The sequence below is a fragment of the Theropithecus gelada genome, chromosome 5 (assembly GCF_003255815.1).
Source record: "Theropithecus gelada isolate Dixy chromosome 5, Tgel_1.0, whole genome shotgun sequence".
NCBI classification, from domain to species: Eukaryota; Metazoa; Chordata; class Mammalia; order Primates; family Cercopithecidae; genus Theropithecus; species Theropithecus gelada.
The window spans coordinates 54327440-54349254 of NC_037672.1; the positions used below are offsets into that span (position 1 = coordinate 54327440).

At 40.3% G+C, this 21815-nt stretch overlaps 1 protein-coding gene across 4 annotated transcripts in view; it reads left to right on the forward strand.

Annotated features, from left to right (window-relative positions):
- The window catches only part of SPARCL1 (SPARC like 1), a 57390-nt gene that overhangs the window by 20605 nt on the left and 14970 nt on the right, over nucleotides 1-21815 (forward strand). The window contains exons 2-8 of one of the 4 annotated variants that reach the window (XM_025384890.1): nucleotides 4811-4912; nucleotides 10466-10530; nucleotides 15273-15419; nucleotides 15801-16805; nucleotides 18695-18767; nucleotides 19510-19628; nucleotides 19981-20101. In XM_025384890.1, coding sequence (XP_025240675.1) covers nucleotides 10477-10530; nucleotides 15273-15419; nucleotides 15801-16805; nucleotides 18695-18767; nucleotides 19510-19628; nucleotides 19981-20101 — 1519 coding nt within the window. In that variant the 5' untranslated portion in view covers nucleotides 4811-4912; nucleotides 10466-10476. Of the gene's footprint in view, nucleotides 1-4810; nucleotides 4913-9821; nucleotides 9827-10465; nucleotides 10531-12814; nucleotides 12923-15272; nucleotides 15420-15800; nucleotides 16806-18694; nucleotides 18768-19509; nucleotides 19629-19980; nucleotides 20102-21815 lie in introns of all 4 variants that reach the window. The other 3 variants (XM_025384887.1, XM_025384888.1, XM_025384891.1) reach the window with 3 other exon arrangements.

Sequence of the window (21815 nt, forward strand, 5' to 3'; positions counted from 1 at the left end):
TATATCATCACCCCTGTCCACAAATGTGTGCACACACACAGAGACATACACACATGCATGCACACACATACACACTTACAATAATTATTTGGGTCCCTATAGCTTTATGGCTGGAATTTTTAATTTTTTTAATGCACTATGACTTTTACAATATGGCTATCTGCTTGCTTTTGAGCCTTGTCTACCGCATCCCACTTCCCCTATTGACAGTCTAGAGACCCAAATATTAACATCCTGGAGACTCGATGCTTCTGCAACTTCACCCATCTGCTGCCTGCCACCCTGTAGAGTACACTTCTCATCCTTCATACAGCTAACTACTGTTTATTAGTTTTCAAATCTCAGATCAAGAATTACCTTCTCTGGACGTCATCTCTATGCAGTAGTTAAGAACACTGTAGTTAAGAACACAGACCCGAAATCAAACAGAATTGTTAAATATCTGCTCTGCCACTTCTTAGCTGTGTAACCTTAAACAAGTTACTTGATCTTTATGCGTGAGTTTCCTTACTAGTGAAATGATTACAATAATGTGCTTACCTTATAGAATTGTTCAGAAGATTTAAAGAATATGTGTGTGCAAAGCTCTTAGAGTAGTGCCTAGAACTTAAGCACTTAGGACATAGTAAAGTTAGCTATTATTAACTACCTAACTTAAAAATGCTTCCAATCTCTCTTTCCATTGCATTATGTAATCATCACATTACACTATATGATTTTATATAAATATGTTATATATTTATAGATACATTATTAGGGTATATAGATACATATAGAGATACGTGTATATAATACATATGTAGATACATGTATATAAGTATATAGATACATATATAGTATACATATAACCCTCAACCTGTGGGATCTGACACTATCTCCAGGTACACATATACAGTATATACATATATGTATACTACATATGTATATATGTATCGTATCTATGTACTTATATACATGTATCTATATATGTATACATTTATCTATATACATATATGTATCTATACACACATATATATGTTTCATCCATGGTTCCTGTCTCATAACTCCCATAGACCTTGTTATAATGTTATAATGTTGGTGCACTTTAGGCCTCACAAGTGGACCTCAGAATAACAGGATCTCTCTCTCTAATCCTCTATTTTTTTACCTGCTACTTTTTCTCCCCAAGGCAGGACTCTAATCTTCCCCTGCCTTTACCTACCTTGTGAGATTGTAGGTCATAAGACCCCCATTTCAGAAGGGGTTCTGCTCCATATTCTGGAGGAAGGAATGTTGCACAGAGAGGCCAAGAAGAGACCCAGCACAGTGACTCATGCCTGTAATCTCAGCACTTTGGGAGGCCAAGGTGGGAGAATCGTCTGAACCCAGGAGTTCAAGACCAGCCTGGGCAACATAGGGAGATCCTGTCTCTACAGGAAAACAAAAAATTTAATTACCCAAGTGTGGAGGCAATCGCCTGTAACCCCAACTACTTGGGAGGTTGAGATGGGAGCACGCTTGGGCCCTGGAGGTCGAAATCACACCACTGCACTCCGGCCTCACAGTCAGAGTGAGACCCACCTCAAAGGAAAAAAAAAAGAGGCCAAAAAGAATCTGAACAGATGGGCCTTGCGGGGTTTCCCTACTCAGCCTTTGAGGACTAAAGCATACCCTTTTTGTCTAAACACATTTCTATGTGTTTGTCAATGGTGCCTATCCTTTTATGAAGTCTCCATAAAACGCCCAAGGGGACAAGGTTTGAAGAAATTACAAGATAACTGAACCTGTGGAGGTTCCTAGAGGGTGTGTTCTGGGGAGGGCTTGGAATCTCTGTGCCCCTTCCCCCATACCTCGCCCTTTGCATCTCTTCATTTGTATCCTTTGTAATATCCTTTATTATAAACCAGTAAACCCAAGTAGGTGTTTCCCTGAGTTCTGTGACCCACTCTAGCAAATTAATCGAACCCAAAGAGGGAGTCATGGAAGCCCAACTTGAAACCAGTCAGTCCAAAGTTCTGGAGGCCTGATCTTGTGACTGATATCTGGGAAAGGGAAGATGTCTTGTGAGACTGAGCCCTCAACCTGTGGGATCTGATGCTATCTCCAGTTACACAGTGTCAGAATTCATTTGGAAGACACTCAGCTGGTGCCTGCTGCAGAGTTGATTGCTTGCATGTTGATGACGAAAAATCTTCCACATTTGGTCACAGAAGTCTTCTGTGTTGATGGTAGTGTGGTGTGAGACCAGAGGAAAAGCAATTTGAGATTTTCCACATGCAGAAACTCTTAAGACAGAAACCATATGTCCCTGTACTTAGGCAGTGTCTAGTAAGCACTCAATGAATGAATTTAAAGAAATGAATGAGTGATGCATGCCCTCACCAACTGGACATTCTTTCCTTTTGATTCATTCAGCTACATTTAGATTTAGGGAAATGAAGGGAACTTGTGAGATCATGCAGACAGATTAAAAGATAAATATTTTCTCAAATTTAATTAGCTGTGCATGTTGCTGCAACAAACAAAGTCAAAAAGAAATGAGCCTTATGACGCACAACACTTTTGTTAATTCTTGCTTCCCCTTTAAGTTGTACCATTTGTAAGAAAATAGGGTAGCATTCCATGTGCCTAATTCCATTGTTATGTGTGGTGAATGTCAGAAACACTCCTGGCATTAAAAGGAGCCTAAATGTGTGGCCAGAATGGACTTTAATGTTCTACTGGACAATTTTTCTGACCTCACAGCAAAACTTAAATTACATTATTTTCTGAGAATCTAAGTTGTTTATTCAATAATCACAACTTAACTTATCTGGAAGATGAGAGAAAAAAGAATTAAAATTTATTGAGCATCTCCTAGGTATCAGGCAGATTTACAGGTATCATTTCTTCTAACTCTCACAAAACTGAATTAGATGTTTTATTAGTCAAGGTTCTCCAGAGAAATAGAATCAATAGGAGATAGGTAGGTAGGTAGGTAGATAGATAGATATAGATAATGAGGACTTAGTTCACATTAATGGAGCCAGTCCCAAGATCTGCAGTCAGCAAATTGGAAAACCAGGAGAGCCAATTGTATAGTTCCCATTCAAGTCTGAAGACCTGAGAACCAATGATGTGAGTTCTAGTCCAAGTCTGAAGTCCTAAGAATTGGAGGGCTGATGGTGTTAAGTCCCAGACCAATGGCAGAATATCAATGTCCCAACTCAAACAGATAGGCAGAGAGAGAGAAGGAATTCTTCCTTCTCCTGCCTTTTTGTTCTGTTCAGGTCCCCAGTGGATTGAATTATGCCCATTCACATTGGGTACAGCAATCTGTTTTATTCTGTCTACCAATTCAAATGCTAATTTCTTCAGAACACACCCTCAGAGGCACATGCAGGAATAATGTCTAAGTAGATATCTGGGCATCCCATGGTCTAGTCACGTTGACATATAAAATTAACCATGGCAGATGTTATCCCCATTTTTAGATGGGGAATCTGAGGCTTAGAGGGCTAAGTAACTTGCCAAAGATCTTATAGATGGCAAATGTTGCTCCAGACTTCAAATGCATGTCTCTCTAATCTGAAAGCACCATTCTGCTTCCACTAAACCAATGGTTCTCAATCAGGGTGATTTTGCCCCCCATGGAACATTTGGCAATGTCTGGAGACATTTTTGGTTGTCCCTAGCTGGTGGGGGATGGGGGCTCGCTACTGACATCTAATGGGCAGAGACCAGGAATGCTGCTACGCATCCTACAATGCACAGGACAGCCTCCCACAACAAAGAATCATCAAGCCAAAATGTTAATAGTGCCAAGGTAAAGAAACCCTGTACTAAATCATACTATTTTGTATTTCTATAGTTTTCAAAAACAGTAGAATAGTAATAACATACTGATCTAAAACATAAGGCTAGGCACAGTGGCTCATCTCTGTAATCCCAGCACTTTGGGAAGCTGAGGTAGGAGGAATGCTTGAGGTCAGAGGTTTGAGACCAGCCTGGGCAACGTGGCAAGACCCCATCTCTACAAAAAAAATACAAACAATTAGCCGAGCATAGTAGTGTGCACCTATGTCCCCAGCTACTTCAGAGTCTGAGGCAGGAGGATGACCTGAGCCCAGGAGTCGGAGGCTGCAGTGAGCTATGATTGCAATTACACTCCAGCCTGAGCAACAGAGCCAGACCCTGTCTCAAAAATAAAAATAAATAAATAAAATAAAATAAAAAGTGACTATAGTTCCACAAATCTAATAAATATTTATGGAATAAATGAATAAATAAGTAAATGTTGATTTTAAAATGTAGAGGAAAGCAACCGCATTTTTCAATGATTATTTGCAATTAGCATTCACTAACAGGATAGAATGTTTTAAATTATCATCGATAATAGAGTCTATATATTTACTTTAAGCATGAATTACTATATATAAAATATTTTATTTTAATACAATAAAAATCATGGAATATATGTTAGTGGGTTTAGTAGTTTAAAGGGAAAAGATAGCAGCAATTTAGGGTTCATAAAATTAATGGAATTATTTTCAATTTTAGAATCCTAAAATATTAGGGCTAGAGGATCATCTAGGTCTCACTCTTCATGGTTCATCACTTGAGAAAACTGTATCTAAGAAAGGGCAAGTGACTTTCCCAAGGTCTCCTGGCAGTCAGGGACACTGCTAGAGACAGAATCCAGCTCTCCTGACAGTTTAATGCTTTTCTCGTTGTAAGGTGTTTTTCAATGTATTAGAGTTTGGGGCAGCGGGGAGAGGTTGTTCCATGTTTTTACTTAAATACATTTTTCTTTCATTGAAAATTGAATTCCTATACTTTTTGCCTTGTTTAGACCATAAGATATTTTATTTAAAGAAACTTTTGATATCAAGTAATCCAACCAACCTTCTAAGATAAGCCTTTTCCTTCAACACAAGGAAGTGCATTTTGCCAAGTACGTACCATCTTACTACTTAAAATGTTTGGAACTTTTTCTTTAAAAACTCAAACTCAAAGTGAAATCTCAATTCGTCCCAGTGGTTTTTTTTGTTGTTTGTTTTGGGATTTTTTTTTAGTTTTTGCCCCCCTTCCTTACACCTTTTCTGTAAGAGGTAAAATGGAGAATTTTCAAAATAGCTAGAAAAAAGCTGGAGTAGGAGAGCCAGGAAATCTAGCTTCAATCCCAGCTCCCCTTCTACAGAGCTCGGTGACCTCCAGCATGTCACACTGTAGGCTTTCTAGGCCTGTTCTTCATCTGCCACATCCTGGGGTTGTTGTAAAGATCAAATAAGGTAATATCCCATTTGTAAATTTATTTGGTAAACCCAAAGCACTATGGCAATAGAAATTTCAAGTATATTTTATATGCCATTACCCTTTCTAAATAAAGTAAACATGCATTCCATTGTTAATATTCTAAATTTCTCCTTGTTATATGGAGTCATTTTCAGAGGGATAATTTAGAGGAATTATACTTGAGTCTCCAAGTACATGTCATTTTCATTAAAACTGGGAATTGATTAGTCCAGACTAGTTTATTTAAGGTTATAAATGATTTAAGTTTCTCCCCACATCACTGATTCAACCCTCCCACCCCCTACCCCACCACACACACACACACACACACACACAATCCCAAACCACTTTCTATGTGCAGCTTTACTCTCCATTCTTCCAACTCACTGTTGCCTGGTACAGGTGGCCCACCCTGTGTTATTTGAATAGTGAGATAGGTAAAAATGTGTTCTTGTTCCTAATATGATGAGGAAGCCTATGCTATTGCCCCGTTTTCTTCAATAGAAACTTCATTTGCTGCTACTTTGGGAGGCCGAGGCAGGTGGATCACTTGAGGCCAGGAGTTCAAGACCAGCCTGGACAACATGGCGAAACCCCCGTCTCTACTAAAAATACAAAAATTAGCCAGTCATGGTGGCACATGCCAGTAATTCCAGCTACTTGGGAGGCTGAGGCATGAGAATCACTTGAGCCTGGGAGGCGGAGGTTATAGTGAACCGAGATTGCACCATTGCACTCCAGCTTGGGCAACAGAGTGAGACTCTGTCTCAAAAAAAAAGTTGGGGGGGGGGACCTTCATTTGCTGAGTTAGAACCAAAGACTCATAGGAATTCCTATGTGCCACACCAAAAATGATGATGATAATGATGGAGGAAAATAAGGAGAATATGAAGAAAATATGAAATGGAAGTCATCTGTTGTTAAATGGAGATGAAACATATACATATGTTGCCACTCCCTGCTAAAATTCCAGAATAATGATAGGAAAAGAATAGTAATAATATAGACTCACAGTGACTAAGATAAAAGAAGAGGAGACAAAGAAGAAGATAAGTGTCAACACATCTTTAGAAGATGGAAGACTGACTTAGAACCGGGAAAGCTTAAACCTAAGAGTCTGCAGAGAAGGATGCCATAGACAAAGAAGGAAGCCATTCCCACCGAAGAACCCATGCAAGTTTCCAGAATTGGAGGCACCAGGTGATTTGAAAGGCAAGGTGAGGATAGAGGCTGAAATCTGGAGTATTGGTTGAAAGCCTATCAGATTAACTCTTAGATTCAAGATCCTTCCTCCTGCCTGCACAGGCAGAGGACTTCCATGTTTCAACACAAGCAGGAAAAAGCTTATCCTCTGGCTCTGTACTCAGGGTAAGCACAATGTCAGGTGGCAGGTGGAGCCATACAGAAACCTAGGGCTAAGTGAAAAATCAGTGTGTGCACTGAGAACTCCAGTCTCTTCACTCATCTCACAGAATGCTAGCTAGCAACCAGGTTTATATTTGCTTCCCAAGGTAAGAGGTAGGAATTTCTCCTCTAGAGAAAAGAAAATCTCCCTAAAATATCTGAGAATGACTTTTGGGGTGCCCCATCGAGACTGTCAGATTCCTGCTCCTTGGAACCCTCCAATGCTCCATGGAACTGTTCTTTGGGAGCCCTCCAAGCCCTGTCCATAAAGTTCTAATTGGCTTTCTAGTGACTCACTGCTAAGTATTAATGGACAGCCAAATACGTCAAATATTAGAGAAAAGCTTTCAACATGAAAAACAAAGATCAAAACAAACTAACTGGAAAAAAAAAAAAAAGGAACAAGAAGGAAACAGAAAATGCAGGATGCAGAGGAAATTTTCAAAATATTTGATTAATATCCTCAAGGAGACAAGAACATATGTCACACTAATAAAGAACAGGACAATATTAAAAAGAGAAGCCAACAGGAAATAAAAAATTAACAGTATATAAGCATATTCTCACTCATGTGAAAGCGAAAAAAGTTGATGTCATAGAAGTAAGAAGTAGAACAGAGGATACTTGAGGCTGGGAAGGGTGAGGGGAAGAAAGGAATACGGAGATATTTGCTAAAGGACATAAAACTATAGCTAATAGAAGGAATAAGTTCTAGTGCTCTATACCACTGTAGGATATTATATATTTCAAATAGCTAGAAAGAGGACACTGTTCCCAATACAAAGAAATAATAACTGTTTGAGGTGATGGATATGCTAATTATCCTTATCTGATCACTATACATTATATGTAGTGAAACATCACTATGTACCTCATGAATATGTAAAATTATTATTCGTCAATTTAAAAATAAAATTTAAAAAGAAAATGAAGTATATGAATATAATTTTTTAATCAATAAGAGAGGCCAGGCACAGTGGCTCATCCCCGTAATCCTAGCACTTTGAGGGGCTGAGGTGGGCAGATCACTTTGAGCTCAGGAGTTTGAGACCAGCCTGGGCAACATGGTGAAACCCTATCTCTAGGAAAAAAAAAAAAATCAATGGGAGAGATGGAAGGTAAAATTGAGAAAGTTTCCCAGAATGATGGACACACTATTGAAGAGAAGAGCAAAAATGATTTGAAATCGGAGAATCAATCCCAGAATTCTGATATTTAACTAATATAAATTCCAGAAAGAAAAGACAAAAAATAGAAGGGCAAAAATCATTAAAGAACTAACACATGAAATGCTCCCCAGAACAGAAATACATAAATTTCCAAATTCAAAGGGCCTAATGAGTTTCTAAAGTAAATGTAAAAGTATCCAAACTAAGGCAGAGATGGTAATATTTCAGAAGACTGGGGCCAAATGTGAAAATGTAAAAGCATCCATAAAGAAGGAAAAAAATACTGTGTTTGTAAAAACGTTGGGGGAAAATCTCACATCAGAGTTCTTACTAGCAACACTGGAAATTATAAGAAAATAGACCAATGCTTTAAAAAAAATTCTGAGAAAAAAATTCCAATCTAGAATTCTATATCTAGTCAAACTATGTACCAAGTAAAGGGTAAAATACAGATATTTTTCTAATATGCAGTACCTTAAAAATTCTGTCTCCTGTGTATATTTCTCAAGAAACTTACGGAATATGTGCTTCATCAAAATGAGGGAGAAAACTAAGAAAGAAAAATACATGGGACCTAGGCAGCAAGAAATCAAACAGAAGAAAAAAGACAAAGGGGATTACCAAGGTGTGGTGACTCCAAGTATGAACCCCAGGAGAAAAGCCGCACAGCAGCCTAGAATACACCAGTCCAAAGGAAGCAAGAAATCTGAGACTCTAGGAGTGCGACTTCCAAGGGGGGAAATGAACACGAGGGATTTCCTTAAGGGGTTGTTAATGTTGCTATGTTGTTGTTATTGTTGTTACCATATTAAGAGGAAATTTTTAATTTTGTTGGAAAATTCAGGAAGAATAAGTGACGGGTGCACAAAAAAGTATGTAAAAAGCTTTAAAAGGAAGGCAATTTCTAAATCAAAACAAAACCAAAATATTGTTCAAGAAAAGAAACGTCAGTGTGGTTCAACACATGAAACTACTACTTGGTTCAGCTGTGAAGAACATTTACACTGTCATGAATGTTAAATAAAAATTTAAACAAGAATTGTGATAAAATTATTTTAGGAAGAGAAGAGAGTGTGTGTGTGTGTTGTGCGCGCGTGCGTGCATGTGTGTGAAGTGATAGTTGTTGCAATATTAAATCCCTAGAGTAATATTTAATATATTTTAAAATATCTGTTTAAGCATATTGTGTAGAAATATTGGGATAAGTAGCAGAAGAAACTGCTTAGTTTCTTTATAAACCTCAAAGTCTTATTTTAAACTGTGAATGTGTTTATGATTGCAAAAAATAATTTAAAGGAGTCATCTAGTATGTCTGGGAGATCCATAAAACCTCTATTAAATACTAAAAACTGTAGCCCTAATCCAGTTAGAGATCAGACCACCGGACTTAGGGATACCCTGCAAAAAAATGTAGGCTGCCCACTACTTTCAAGAACCACAATAATATAACTGGTGTGTGGGAAAAGCCTTAGACCCAGAGTTCATCTGGAGATGACTTACTTAACCTCTCTGAGCCTCACTTGTCTCATTTCTAAACTTAAAGAGTTCGTTTGGAACTAACTAAACTCAAATGAAAGGCAAATAACAAAAGTGAGAGATCTAGCACAAACGCCAGCATCCCTTACAGAGAGTGGTCTCAACGCAGATGCAGCCAACTGTTGTCATCAAGGCCTGTTGTTGCTAAGAGGTTAGATGGTTCAAGAGAAACTGGAAATTTAGATTTTGACATGAAACCTCTGGAATTTAAAATACAGGTTTAGGCTGGGCGCGGTGGCTCAAGCCTGTAATCCCAGCACTTTGGGAGGCCGAGACGGGCGGATCACGAGGTCAGGAGATCCAGACCATTCTGGCTAACACGGTGAAACCCTGTCTCTACTAAAAAAAATACAAAAAACTAGCCGGGCGAGGTGGCGGGCGCCTGTAGTCCCAGCTACTCGGGAGGCTGAGGCAGGAGAATGGCGTAAACCCCGGAGGCGGAGCTTGCAGTGAGCTGAGATCTGGCCACTGCACTCCAGCCTGGGCGACAGAGCCAGACTCCGTCTAAAAATAATAATAATAATAAAATAAAATAAAATAAAATACTGGTTTAAAATGCACAGTGCCTACCAAACCAAACCTATCTGAAGGCCACCCCCAACTCACAGATTGCCAGTAGAGACCTCTGTATTAGATGAACATAAATGCCCTCTAGGTCTATGACTCTGTGGCAGTGCAGTGTTGTATGACTAAAAATCTTCACTGAATGAATGTGTTTCTTTACCACTAAACAGGCGGCGTGTTTTTACTCAAACTTGACATACCACGTTACTTCATTTCGTGATTTTTTTTTCATTATAAATACTCACAAATCTTAAGACCTGAGATCTGCACAGTGTCTTTACTCAAAGAAGTACAGTCACAAACAGAGATATGTTCTGCCAAACATGGCCTGACCAAAAAATCAGGGAGTAATTTTCACAGGTACACAACTGAGTAAGAACTGCTATCAATCTGTCTTTTCAGACATATTAATCCACAAAGATAGAAATCACTTTTATATGCCAAGGACAATATCAAGCTCAGTATTTGCTAAGATTAGCTTTCAGTTTTTCATGAGGAAACTTTTCCCTACCACTGATAATTATCTTCTTGGTTCACAGATCTGGAAAGCATGAAGACTGGGCTTTTTTTCCTGTGTATCTTGGGAACTGCAGCTGCAATCCCGGTAAATTTCCTTTCTTCTGTTATTACATCTCTTTCTCCTAATATTTAATTTAGAAATCCTCCATTTAAAAGAAAATGTTATTATATAATGGTTTGAAATTCTCTTTTTTATTTTAATTATATTCCTTATTGCCCAAGTAATAAACAAGTAATTGGAAAACTCAAGGTACTTAAAAAAATTTTTTTTGAACTATCAGGTTCTACAAGACACAATAAATATGCAGCAGAAAGCGTGGGCTATCCGTTTATTAGCCATAGAATATGCCCAAATACCCAAGACAGGAAGAAATAAATTCTCCCAGGGAAGTTCATCACATTGTTATTATAAACCTAAGACTTTAGACCGGGCGCAGTGGCTCACGCCTGTATTCCCAGCACTTTGGAAGACCAAGGTGAGCGGATCACCTGAGGTTAGGAGTTCAAGACCAGCCTGGCCAACATGGCAAAACCCTGTCTCTACTAAAAAAAATACAAAAATTAGCCGGGTGTGGTGGTGGGCACCTGTAATCCCAGCTACTCGGGAGGCTGAGGCAAGGAGAATCAATTGAACCCAGGAGGCGGAGGTTGCAGTGAGCTAAGATCACTCCACTGCACTCCAGCCTGGGCAACAGAGGGAGACGCTGTCAAAAAAAAAAAAAAAAAATTAAGGTGCATATCCACAGTCTCCAGCAGCATTTTCTTCAAGATCAAATAGATGCTGGCTGAGAAAAATTTTGAGAGTCTATAATGAAAACAGGAACCAATGGGTTAGGCAGGAAACGATACAGTAATCATAAAGAAGCTCCTAACTCATCCTTGGGAGGCTGTCCAAGCAAGTATGCTGAAAGTAGGCAGGACTAGAATATTCTCTTCTTCGTGGTCAGATATACTGGCCCCACTTGCACAGCAATAAAGCAGCTGAACACACATCAGATCATTTGAAACCGCATCAGTGGACTCAAAACAAACTGAAAGTTAAAAAACAAATGAAACCATGGCATGGATGACCACCGGAGACGTTCCGCAAATGATCCATGGAATCCTTCATTAAACCAAAGGATTGTGCCATTTTTTCTCTTTTTCACCAAATGGAGGAATCAGCCTCTTTTAAAAATACAAAGCAATTTCTCAATTGTCCCTTTCCTCCCTTCCTCTCTAGGTCTAAAATTCTGTCCTGGCTTTTTGGATAAGTTGTTAGCTAGCTCCTGGTTGACAAATGTGTCAGCAAAAACAAACTCCATGGCATCCAGACCAAGCTGTTCTTGGAAGACAGAGTTTATGACCGCTATCAGGAATCATGCTTAAGCAGTGTGGAGCTACTCCAGCTGAAATTATACATTACACCCTGAAATTACAAAATCGGGACAAATTAATGTTCAACACTGAAAGGAGTTCCCACAAAACCATTATTTTCTCCTGAAAATGTGCTTTGTCCTTGCAGCTGTTGCTATTATGTAAATATACATTAAAAAGTGTCTTTGGGCCACGCACTGTGCCTCCTACCTGTAATCCCAGCACTTTGGGAGGTCAAGGCCAGAGGATCACTTGAGCCCAGGAGTTCAAGACCAACCTGGGTAACATAGTGAGGCCTTGTCTCTACAAAAAAAAAAAAAAAAAATTGGCCAGGTGCCATGGCATGTGCCTGTAGTCCCAGCTAACTGGGAGGCACAGGAGGGAGGATCCCTCGAGCCAGGGGAGTCGAGGCTGCAGTGAGCCAAGATCGCACAACAGCACTCCAGCCTGGGTGACAGAGCAAGACTCTGTCTCAAAAAACAAAAAAAGTTTGAACCAAATGTTTGAATGACACACTTGTATTTAGACACATTCCAGATGTTTCCTTTCTGGGACAATCTGATATCATGTAAACCTAGCCAAACACTAGAAAGCTAAGTATCTTCTCATAGAACTGACCTATTAAAAATTTGTATCATTTTCCCTGCCTGCCTGAATTCTCCAGATGTAAATGGATTGGGGTAGTTAGGAGATTCCAAATAGATTTCCAGAGGGCATGTTAAATAAATAGAAATATGCTCATAATGATAAAACGTAATTTCAATTGCAGAATATTTCTGAAAGTAAAAGAGTTGCCATTTTTTGTGTGCATTTCTTCCTGCTTGGGCAGTAGGTGGATGGAGGGGCAGAGAGAATGACCAGTTCTCCACTAATAAGCCTAAAATCTCCCCCATCGATTGCCTTCTATGATGCTCCCTGTTGGCAGCTTAACCAAAGTGGCCACCATTCTTTTTCCTTTTCCCCCTTCTTTAAGGCCTCTTTATAAACTTTTTCAAATTAATTACCCATCTTAGGTGAAAAGGAGATACGAAGCAAAAGAGCAAACCAAACCTAAAGGAATCCTGTACTTTGGCCAGAAGCCGTGGCTCTTCTCTGTAATCCCAGCACTTTGGGAGGCCGAGGTGGGCAGATCACTTGAGGCCAGGAGTTCAAGACCAGTCTGGCCAACATGGTGAAACCCTGTCTTTACTAAAAAAAATAAATAAATAAACACAAAAATTAGCATGGCATGGTAGCAGGCACCTGCAATCCCAGCTACTCAGGAGGCTGAGGCATGAGAATCGCTTAAACCCAGCAGATGGAGGTTACAGTGAGCCAAGATCACGCCACTGTACTTCAGCCTGGGCAACAGAGCAAGACTCTGTCTCAAAAAAAAAATTAAAAATTAAAAAATAAATCCTGTATTCTATGGCTTTCTTTATATTACACAGTCAGCACTATAGGACCTGCTAATGGAATAAAAAGTTAATCCAAATAGAATCCCGGTTTCATACTTACACCTGGGTATGCCATCTGAGTGTCCAGAGTATCTCTCTAATAAAGATCCACAGTGAATATCTGCCTCAGATACTGGGCAGTTTATATTACTACCACGGTGTGAGGTTAGCACTAGCAATAGTAGTTTTCAGTTGGGCAACTCCTTAAAATTTATAAAATTTTTTTTATACATAACCTTATTTTGATATTTCTGCTCACTTGATATTTCTTGCCACCTTGAGAGATGGCAGGGTAGAAATTAATGACCTTGACCGGGCGTGGTGGTCCATGCCTGTAATCTCAGCACTTTGGGAGGCCCAGACAGGAAGACTGCCTGAGTTCAGAAGTTCGAGGCCAGCCTGGGCAACATAGTGAAACTCATCTCTACAAAAAATACAAAAATCACCCAGGCATGGTGGTGCCTGTAGTCCCAGCTACTGGGGAGGCTGAAGTGGAAGGGTGGCTTCAGCCTGGGAGGCAGAGGTTGCAGTGAGCCGAGACTGCACCACTGAACTCCACCCTGGGCAAGAGGCTGGAGTTAATTAATTAATAAGTTAATGTGATTAATTTTATTAATATTTTTAAATTAATAAAAAATATTAACGACCTGTCAAACCACAGATAGAAAGTAAATAGCAGAGGCAAGACTTGAATGGAGGACTCTTACCTCCAAGTTCAGTTGTTCAACTGCCCCATCATGCATCACTGCCCAGCTCTTTATCTAAGTCTCCAATCTTGCTAGAAATAGGACCATCCCTCCAATAGAAATTAATAGTCCAGACATGCCCTTTTCTACTAGGCTTAGTGCCCTGTCTCACACAGTCTTTGAATTAATTCCAAATTTTTTTCTTTTTTTTTGAGATGGAGTTTCCCTCTTGTTGCCCAGGCTGGAGTGCAATGGAATGATCTCAGTTCACTGCAACCTCCGCCTCCAGGGTTCAAGCGATTCTCCTGCCTCAGCCTCCCGAATAGCTGCGATTACAGGCACCCACCACCATGCCCAGCTAATTTTTTGTATTTTTAATAGAGACGGGATTTCACCATGTTGTCCAGGCTGGTCATGAACTCCTGCCCTTGACCTCAAGTGATTCGCCCACCTCAGCCTCCCACAGACCTGGGATTACAGGCATGAGCTACCGCAACCAGCCCTTAAATTGTTTTTTATTAAGATTTCCTGATCAATGTTAAGGCCAATGGTGTTAAGAAATCAAACAAATATTGATTAAAAGTTTATAAATTTTTCGGCTAATTATTAGTGAGTACTTAAATTAGGAAAATGTACAATACTATATCCTATGGTTAATTTTATTTGACTTCAACTTTCCGCTAAACAACACTTTCCAAAATTATAAAGTATAAATGCTTTGCAAAAGTTTAAAAAACACAGAAAATAATTTCAAAACTCAAAGTTACCATTATTGAAATGCATTTTGCTTTATTTTCACCTAGTCTCTGCATAAATAACTTTTTTCTTTTTTTTTTTTTTTTTTTTTTTTGGTGAGACGGAGTCTCTCTCTGTCGCCCAGGCTGGAGTGCAGTGGCCGGATCTCAGCTCACTGCAAGCTCTGCCTCCCGGGTTTACGCGTTCTCCTGCCTCAGCCTCCCGAGTAGCTGGGACTACAGGCGCCCACCACCTCGCCTGGCTAGTTTTTTGTATTTTTTTTAGTAGAGACGGGGTTTCACCATGTTAGCCAGGATGGTCTCGATCTCCTGACCTCGTGATCTGCCCGTCTCGGCCTCCCAAAGTGCTGGGATTACAGGCTTGAGCCACCGCGCCCGGCCTGCTTTTTCTTAAACACAATTGAGATTCTGCTTCCACTTAACATTCTGTTCTAGACATTTGCTTATATCCTCAAAAACTCTAGAGAATATTTTTAAATTGTTGGTATGAATGAAGTATATTGCTACTAATAATGATGACAACAAGAGTAACTAGCAAATTTTTAAATTAGCATCCAGACTTGAATAACAAAAACCAGTTTTTAATTTTTTCAGACAAATGCAAGATTATTATCTGATCATGCCAAACCAACTGCTGAAACGGTAGCACCCGACAACACTGCAATCCCCAATTTAAGGGCTGAAGATGCAGAAAATGAAAAAGAAACAGCAGTATCCCCAGAAGACCATTCCCACCGTAAGGTAAAAGTAACATCATTTATATTCATGTAATTTTTTAAATTCTCTAAAGGTCTTAGTTTCAAAGCATGGTAAAAGAGATTATGTCATTTATGTCTCAGTTTAATTTTTTTAAAACATGATGATCACCTCAACTGCCTCCAATCACTAGAAGAATCATGAGGATTAATGAGTTTTACTACTTGGGCTGAGCTGCTGTATACTTGTTTCATTTTATAAAACTAAATTCAGTTTAAACCTGTGGCTGCAGAGTGTGAGGAATATTATAAACATGTTTATATAATAGTGTGTGAAGAAAAAAATAATGAATATTAAACATTACCTTAGGCATAAATATGGTTATATTATCATTTGTTTGAAGAATGAACTTTTTTTTCTTTTAAGGCTGAAAAATCATCAGTACTAAAGTCAAAAGAGGAAAGCCATGAACAGTCAGCAGAACAGGGCAAGAGTTCTAGCCAAGAGCTGGGACTGAAGGACCAAGAGGACAGAGATGGTGACTTCAGTGTGAATTTGGAGTATGCACCAACTGAAGGTATATTGGACATAAAAGAAGATATGAGTGAGCCTCAGGAGAAAAAACCCTCAGAGAACACTGACTTTTTGGCTCCTGGTGTTAGTTCCTTCATAGATTCTAACCAACAAGAAAGTATCACAAAGAGAGAGGAAAACCAAGAACAACCTAGAAATTATTCACATCATCAGTTGAACAGGAGCAGTAAACATAGCCAAGACCTAAGCGATCAAGGAAACCAAGAGCAGGATCCAAATATTTCTAATGGAGAAGAGGAAGAAGAAAAAGAGCCAGGTGAAGTTGGTACCCACAATGATAACCAAGAAGGAAAGACAGAATTGCCCAGGGAGGATGCTAACAGCAAGCAGGAGGAAGACAATACCCAATCTGATGATATTTTGGAAGAGTCTGATCAACCAACTCAAGTAAGCAAGATGCAGGAGGATGAATTTGAGCAGGATAACCAAGAACAAGATGATAACTCCAATGCAGAAATGGAAGAGGAAAATGCATCGAACATCAATAAGCACATTCAAGAAACTGAATGGCTGAGTCAAGAGGGTAAAACTGGCCTGGAAGCTATCAGCAACCACAAAGAGATAGATGAAAAGACTGTTTCTGAGGCTTTGCTCATGGAACCTACTGACGATGGTACCACCATGCCCAGAAATCATGGAGCTGATGATGATGGCGGTGATGATGGCGATGATGGCCCCAGACACAGTGCAGGTGATGACTACTTCATCCCAAGCCAGGCCTTTCTGGAGGCCGAGAGAGCTCAATCCATTGCCTATCACCTCAAAATTGAGGAGCAAAGGGAAAAAGCACATGAAAATGAAAATATAGATACCAGTGAGCCTGGAGAGCACCAAGAGGTAAGATTATTTTAAATGGTCCTTGTTCAATAAAGCCAGCATTATCAATAAACAGTCATGACCTTTCTCTGTGCTCTCACAGTGTCCTATATGGACGTCTACTAGTACATTACTAAAATATATTACAATTATTTCTTTTTAGGTCCATTTCTATCATTAGGCTGAGAATGCCTGTTTTATTTGGGTTCCCATAGAAGCAGATCTTGGATTTGAGTGTTGTTTATTTAAGAAGCACAGGGAACAAAGATAGAGTAACACAAGAAGGAAAGGAAGCTAATAAAAGGAACATCATTCAAGCCATGTAAAGACACTTTCTCAGAATTATTCCATTTGGTGACTGAAGGAGCTAGGGCACTTCTTTTGTCTGAGGATTGCTAGGGGGGTATTAATTTCCCAGCATGTCCAGTCTGTCCCTTGAGTGAGTCAGGTCAATTTCCATGATTTTTCTGGCACAGAAATGCAGATATTGGCCATTGAAAGTCCCTGGAACTAGCTGAAATGATAAATTATGACAGATCTGAAGGATGGGAGACACTGAGAGCTGCTGCTCTAATGCCTTGAAAGCAGATGCCATATTGTTTTCGAGTTGAATCACCAGTGTCCAACAAAATGCCTCTGACATAACAAAAGAGCCAACAATGTTTGTTGAATTAGTTATAAAGATTAAGGCCCTACTTTATTAAGCAAACACATACCAAAATGATAATCTGGAAACTACAGCAGGATCGGGGCAGAGAGGAAGCATATTTGGAGCTTTCGTTCAAAATCCTGGCAGCCACCCACCAGCAGGACTTGGCACAGATTTTGGTGCACAAAGTCAATGGTAACCTCAATTACTGAGAACTCTGCTGCCACTCTAACGTAGAAGTTTTCTTACACCTTAAAAGCCTGGTAAGAAAGCTTTACCAACAAATTCAGAGAGATTTCCAATGTAACTCTGGCTTAACTAAAAAATCACAAGATAATACTACATTTCTAGTGTTTTCTCAAATCCAAAGAGGAGACTCCAAGTCTTATTGAGTAATACCCAGAGATACCGCACTACGTCTTGCTGATAAAGATAGAAAAATGGGTCCTGTACTCCAAGGGTTCCTGTCTACCTCTACAGTTGTGACTGATTTCCTTTCTTTTTTCTTTTTTTCTTTTTTATTTTATTTTTTTTGAGATGGAGTCTCACTCCTTCACCCAGGCTGGAGTGCAGTGGTGCAATCTCGGCTCACTGCAACTTCTGCTTCCCAGGTTCAAGCAATTATCCTGTCTCAGCCTCCCAAGTAGGTGGAACTATAGGCGCCTGCCACCATGCCCAGCTAATTTTTGTATTTTTAGTAGAGATGGAGTTTCACCTTGTTGGTCAGGCTAGTCACAAACTCCTGACCTCAGGTGATCCACCCACCTCAGCTTCCCAAAGTGCTGGGATTATAGGCTCCATTTCTTTCCTTTTTCACTGTTTCGTTTTGTTTTTAGAGACGAAGTCTTGCTCTGTCTCCTAGGCTGGAGTGCAGTGGTGCAATCACAGCTTCCTGCAGCCTCAATCTCCTGGGCTCTAGTAGTCCTCCCACCTTAGCCTCTTGAATAACTGGGACCACAGGCACGCACCATCACACCCAGCTAGTTTTTTTTTTCTTTTTTTTTTTTTGGTAGAGATGGAGTTTCCCTATGTTGCCAGGCTGGTCTTAAACTCCTGGGCTTGAAGTGATCCTTCCACTCTGGCCTCCCAAAGTGCTGGGATTACACACATGAGCCACCGCACCCAGCCTGGTTTCCCTTTCTGAGATTTGAAATGATTTGAGCATGAAAAATACTCTGTGAAAGTATGCACAGTGGGAATATAAATTAAGTAATGGCTCTCCTCTTAATAGATTTTAACTTTTGCTCTTGTTATTCTAAAGGCCAAGAAAGCAGAGAACTCATCAAATGATGAGGAAACGTCAAGTGAAGGCAACATGAGGGTGCATGGTGTGGGTGAGTATGCACCAAGCAAGCTGTTTGTGACTATATCAAGGAAGAAATGGAATCTGCCACTTTGGGCTTGTCCCTCCATCCTTTGTGACTACTGCACAAAATTTTTTCTCTCCCCAACCCTCTCCAAGGAAATGCTCCCATAAATTGTTGACATTTTCTTGTACATACTTCATATACAACTATGGGTAAATGTGTTTACAAACTGGAAGCCCTGTTTAGATATTAGTGAAAAGGCTAGAGTTCTTCTTCCTTAAATCCTTTTGCTTCTGAAAAGAATTAATTCTACCTTATTTATTCTCAAATCTGTCACTTGCTTGTGAATTTATATCCCATACGTGATAAAGGACGTAATTCCTCCCCCATCACAAACATTTTGAATTTCAGCCTTATTTCACTTCTGACCAGTTTGCACAACATTGCACTAAGAACTTCATACTATGACCATCTCAGGCATAGAAGAGCTGTCTGTTCTTTGCACATCTCCAATCCAAACTGCTGCAAAAGGAAATCTAGATTATCATGTAAAGTAGTCTGTAAAATTATCATGTAAAATAGAAGGTTCCATCTGGAAATTAACACATCAATTAAAGAGGATTCCAATGTCTTCTCACTTCCAAATTTGCAAATTTCAAGGACTTCAAAATTTCCCCCTCGTTAGTGAAAATGAAACTAGTTGAGTAAATTTGTATTTACATACTCAATTTAACTTTGTCCCTGTTTCCTGTCTAATCTTTTCTACTAGATTCTTGCATGAGCTTCCAGTGTAAAAGAGGCCACATCTGTAAGGTAGACCAACAGGGAAAACCTCACTGTGTCTGCCAGGATCCAGTGACTTGTCCTCCAACAAAACTCCTTGACCAAGTAAGTATTCTGCAAAATAGTCTTTAAGTGGCTCCAAAAGGTTAGTGAATGAAATAAAAATATTTGCAATTGAAATATTTGCTTAAAAAAGGTACATAGGTTATCATCTAATATTTGGAACATCTGCAGTTTTCATTCTACCGAGCTTACCTAGAGCTAAATTGTCATCACCGTTAGTACAGTTTAGTTAATTTTTTTGATGCCAAATGGAACAATTATGATTTTAAAAGTCTCATCTACCTGACCACATCTTTGACACAGCACTGTTAACACCATATGAGCTTTAAGGAGCAGAGTGTCTCCCAGTGAGCATTTGGCTCTATCAGCTTTTACTCCTGCTTATCTTCCATAGGTTTGTGGCACTGACAATCAGACCTATGCCAGTTCCTGTCATCTATTCGCTACTAAATGCAGACTGGAGGGGACCAAAAAGGGGCATCAACTCCAGCTGGATTATTTTGGAGCCTGCAAATGTAAGATTATGACCCTCCTGTCAACCACAATCTCTGAGAGGGTTTGGGGTGAATCTGGACATGCCTGAATTATCTATATGCAAACAGGGAAAAGCTAATGTAGTTCTGGACACAAAAATCATCAACTGGGGAAACTTAAAAAATAAGAACTCTCTGGCCTTAACCATAGGAGATTCTGATTTAACTGAACTAGGTTGGAACCCTGACATTTTTTTTTATCATTATTATTTGTTTTTAAAGTAACCTAGACAATTCTAATGTGCAGCCAGGGCTCAGAACCACTATGATAATGTTATCCGCTTAATCATAGAGTTGAATCACTGGAATTTTGCTACATTATTTGCCCTCTTCCCAATTTAAGTTAAGCCTTTGCCAAGAAGTTTTCCGACAACACATTCTTCCAAAAGTTTTTTAAGGCTGTCTTCCTTCCCCAGGATGCTCTCAATTGTGTTTGGCTCCCCTTACCACTAAGTGATTCTCCACATTAGCAATGCTCACTAATATTTCTGGGTCTCCTCCCCTTCCAGACACAGGAGAGGATGAAATATGTCAGCCTCCTGGACGTTAGGTATGACCACATATCTTGCTTTGTCCAATGAAATGTGAAAAAAAAAAAAATCATCTGTGTGAGTTCTGTGCAGAAGCATTGAAGAGCTGGAGTATGGCTCTCCATCCTCTGCTCCTTTGCCACCACAAACTCTCTTTGAGATAGTGGCCTCAAAAAATGGCAACGTCATTGGTGGCTGGCAAGATGGCCAAATAGGGACTGCTCTGTTCTGCAGCTTCCAGTGAGATCAACACAGGAGGGTGATTTCTGCATTTCCAACTGAGGTACCCAGCTCATTGGGACTGGTTAGACAGTGGGTGCAGCTCACGGAGGAGGAGCCAAAGCAGGGTGGGGTGTTGCCTCACCCAGGAAGTGCAAGGGGTCGGGGAACTCCCTCCCCTAGCCAAGGGAAGATGTGAGGGACTGTGCTGTGAAGGACGGTGCATTCCGGCCCAGATACTAGGCTTTTCCCACAGTCTTCGCAATCCACAGACCAGGAGATTCCCTAGGGTGCCAACACCACCAGGACGCTGGGTTTCAAACACAACACTGGGCCACCATTTGGGCAGACACCGAGCTAGCTGCAGGAGTTTTTTTTTTTCATACCCCAGTGGCACCTGGAATGCCAGCAAGACAGAACTGTTCACTTCCCTGGAAATGTGACTGAAGCCAGGGCGCCAAATGGTCTAGTTCAGTGGATCCTACCCCCATGGAGCCCAGCAAGCTAAGATTCACTGGCTTGAAATTCTCGCTCCTAGCACAGCATTCTGAAATAGACCTGGGATGCTTGAGTTTGGTTGAGGGAGGGGCATCTGCCATTACTGAGGCTTGAGTTGGCGGTTTTCCCCTCACAGTGTAAACAAAGCCGCTAGGAAGTTTGGACTGGGTGGAGCCCACCACAGCACCGTAAAGCCACTGTAGCTAGACCGCCTCTCTAGATTCTTCCTCTCTGGGAAGGGCATCTCTGAAAGTAAGGCAGCAGCTCCAGTCAGGGGCTTATGGATAAAGTTCCCATCTCCTTGGGACAGAGCGCCTGGGGGAAGGGGTGGCTGTGGGCGCAGCTTCAGCACACTTAAACATTCCTGCTTGCCCACTCTGAAAAGAGCAGCAGATCTCCCAGCACAGCACTTGAGCTTTGCTAAGGGACAGACTGCCTCCTCAGGTGGG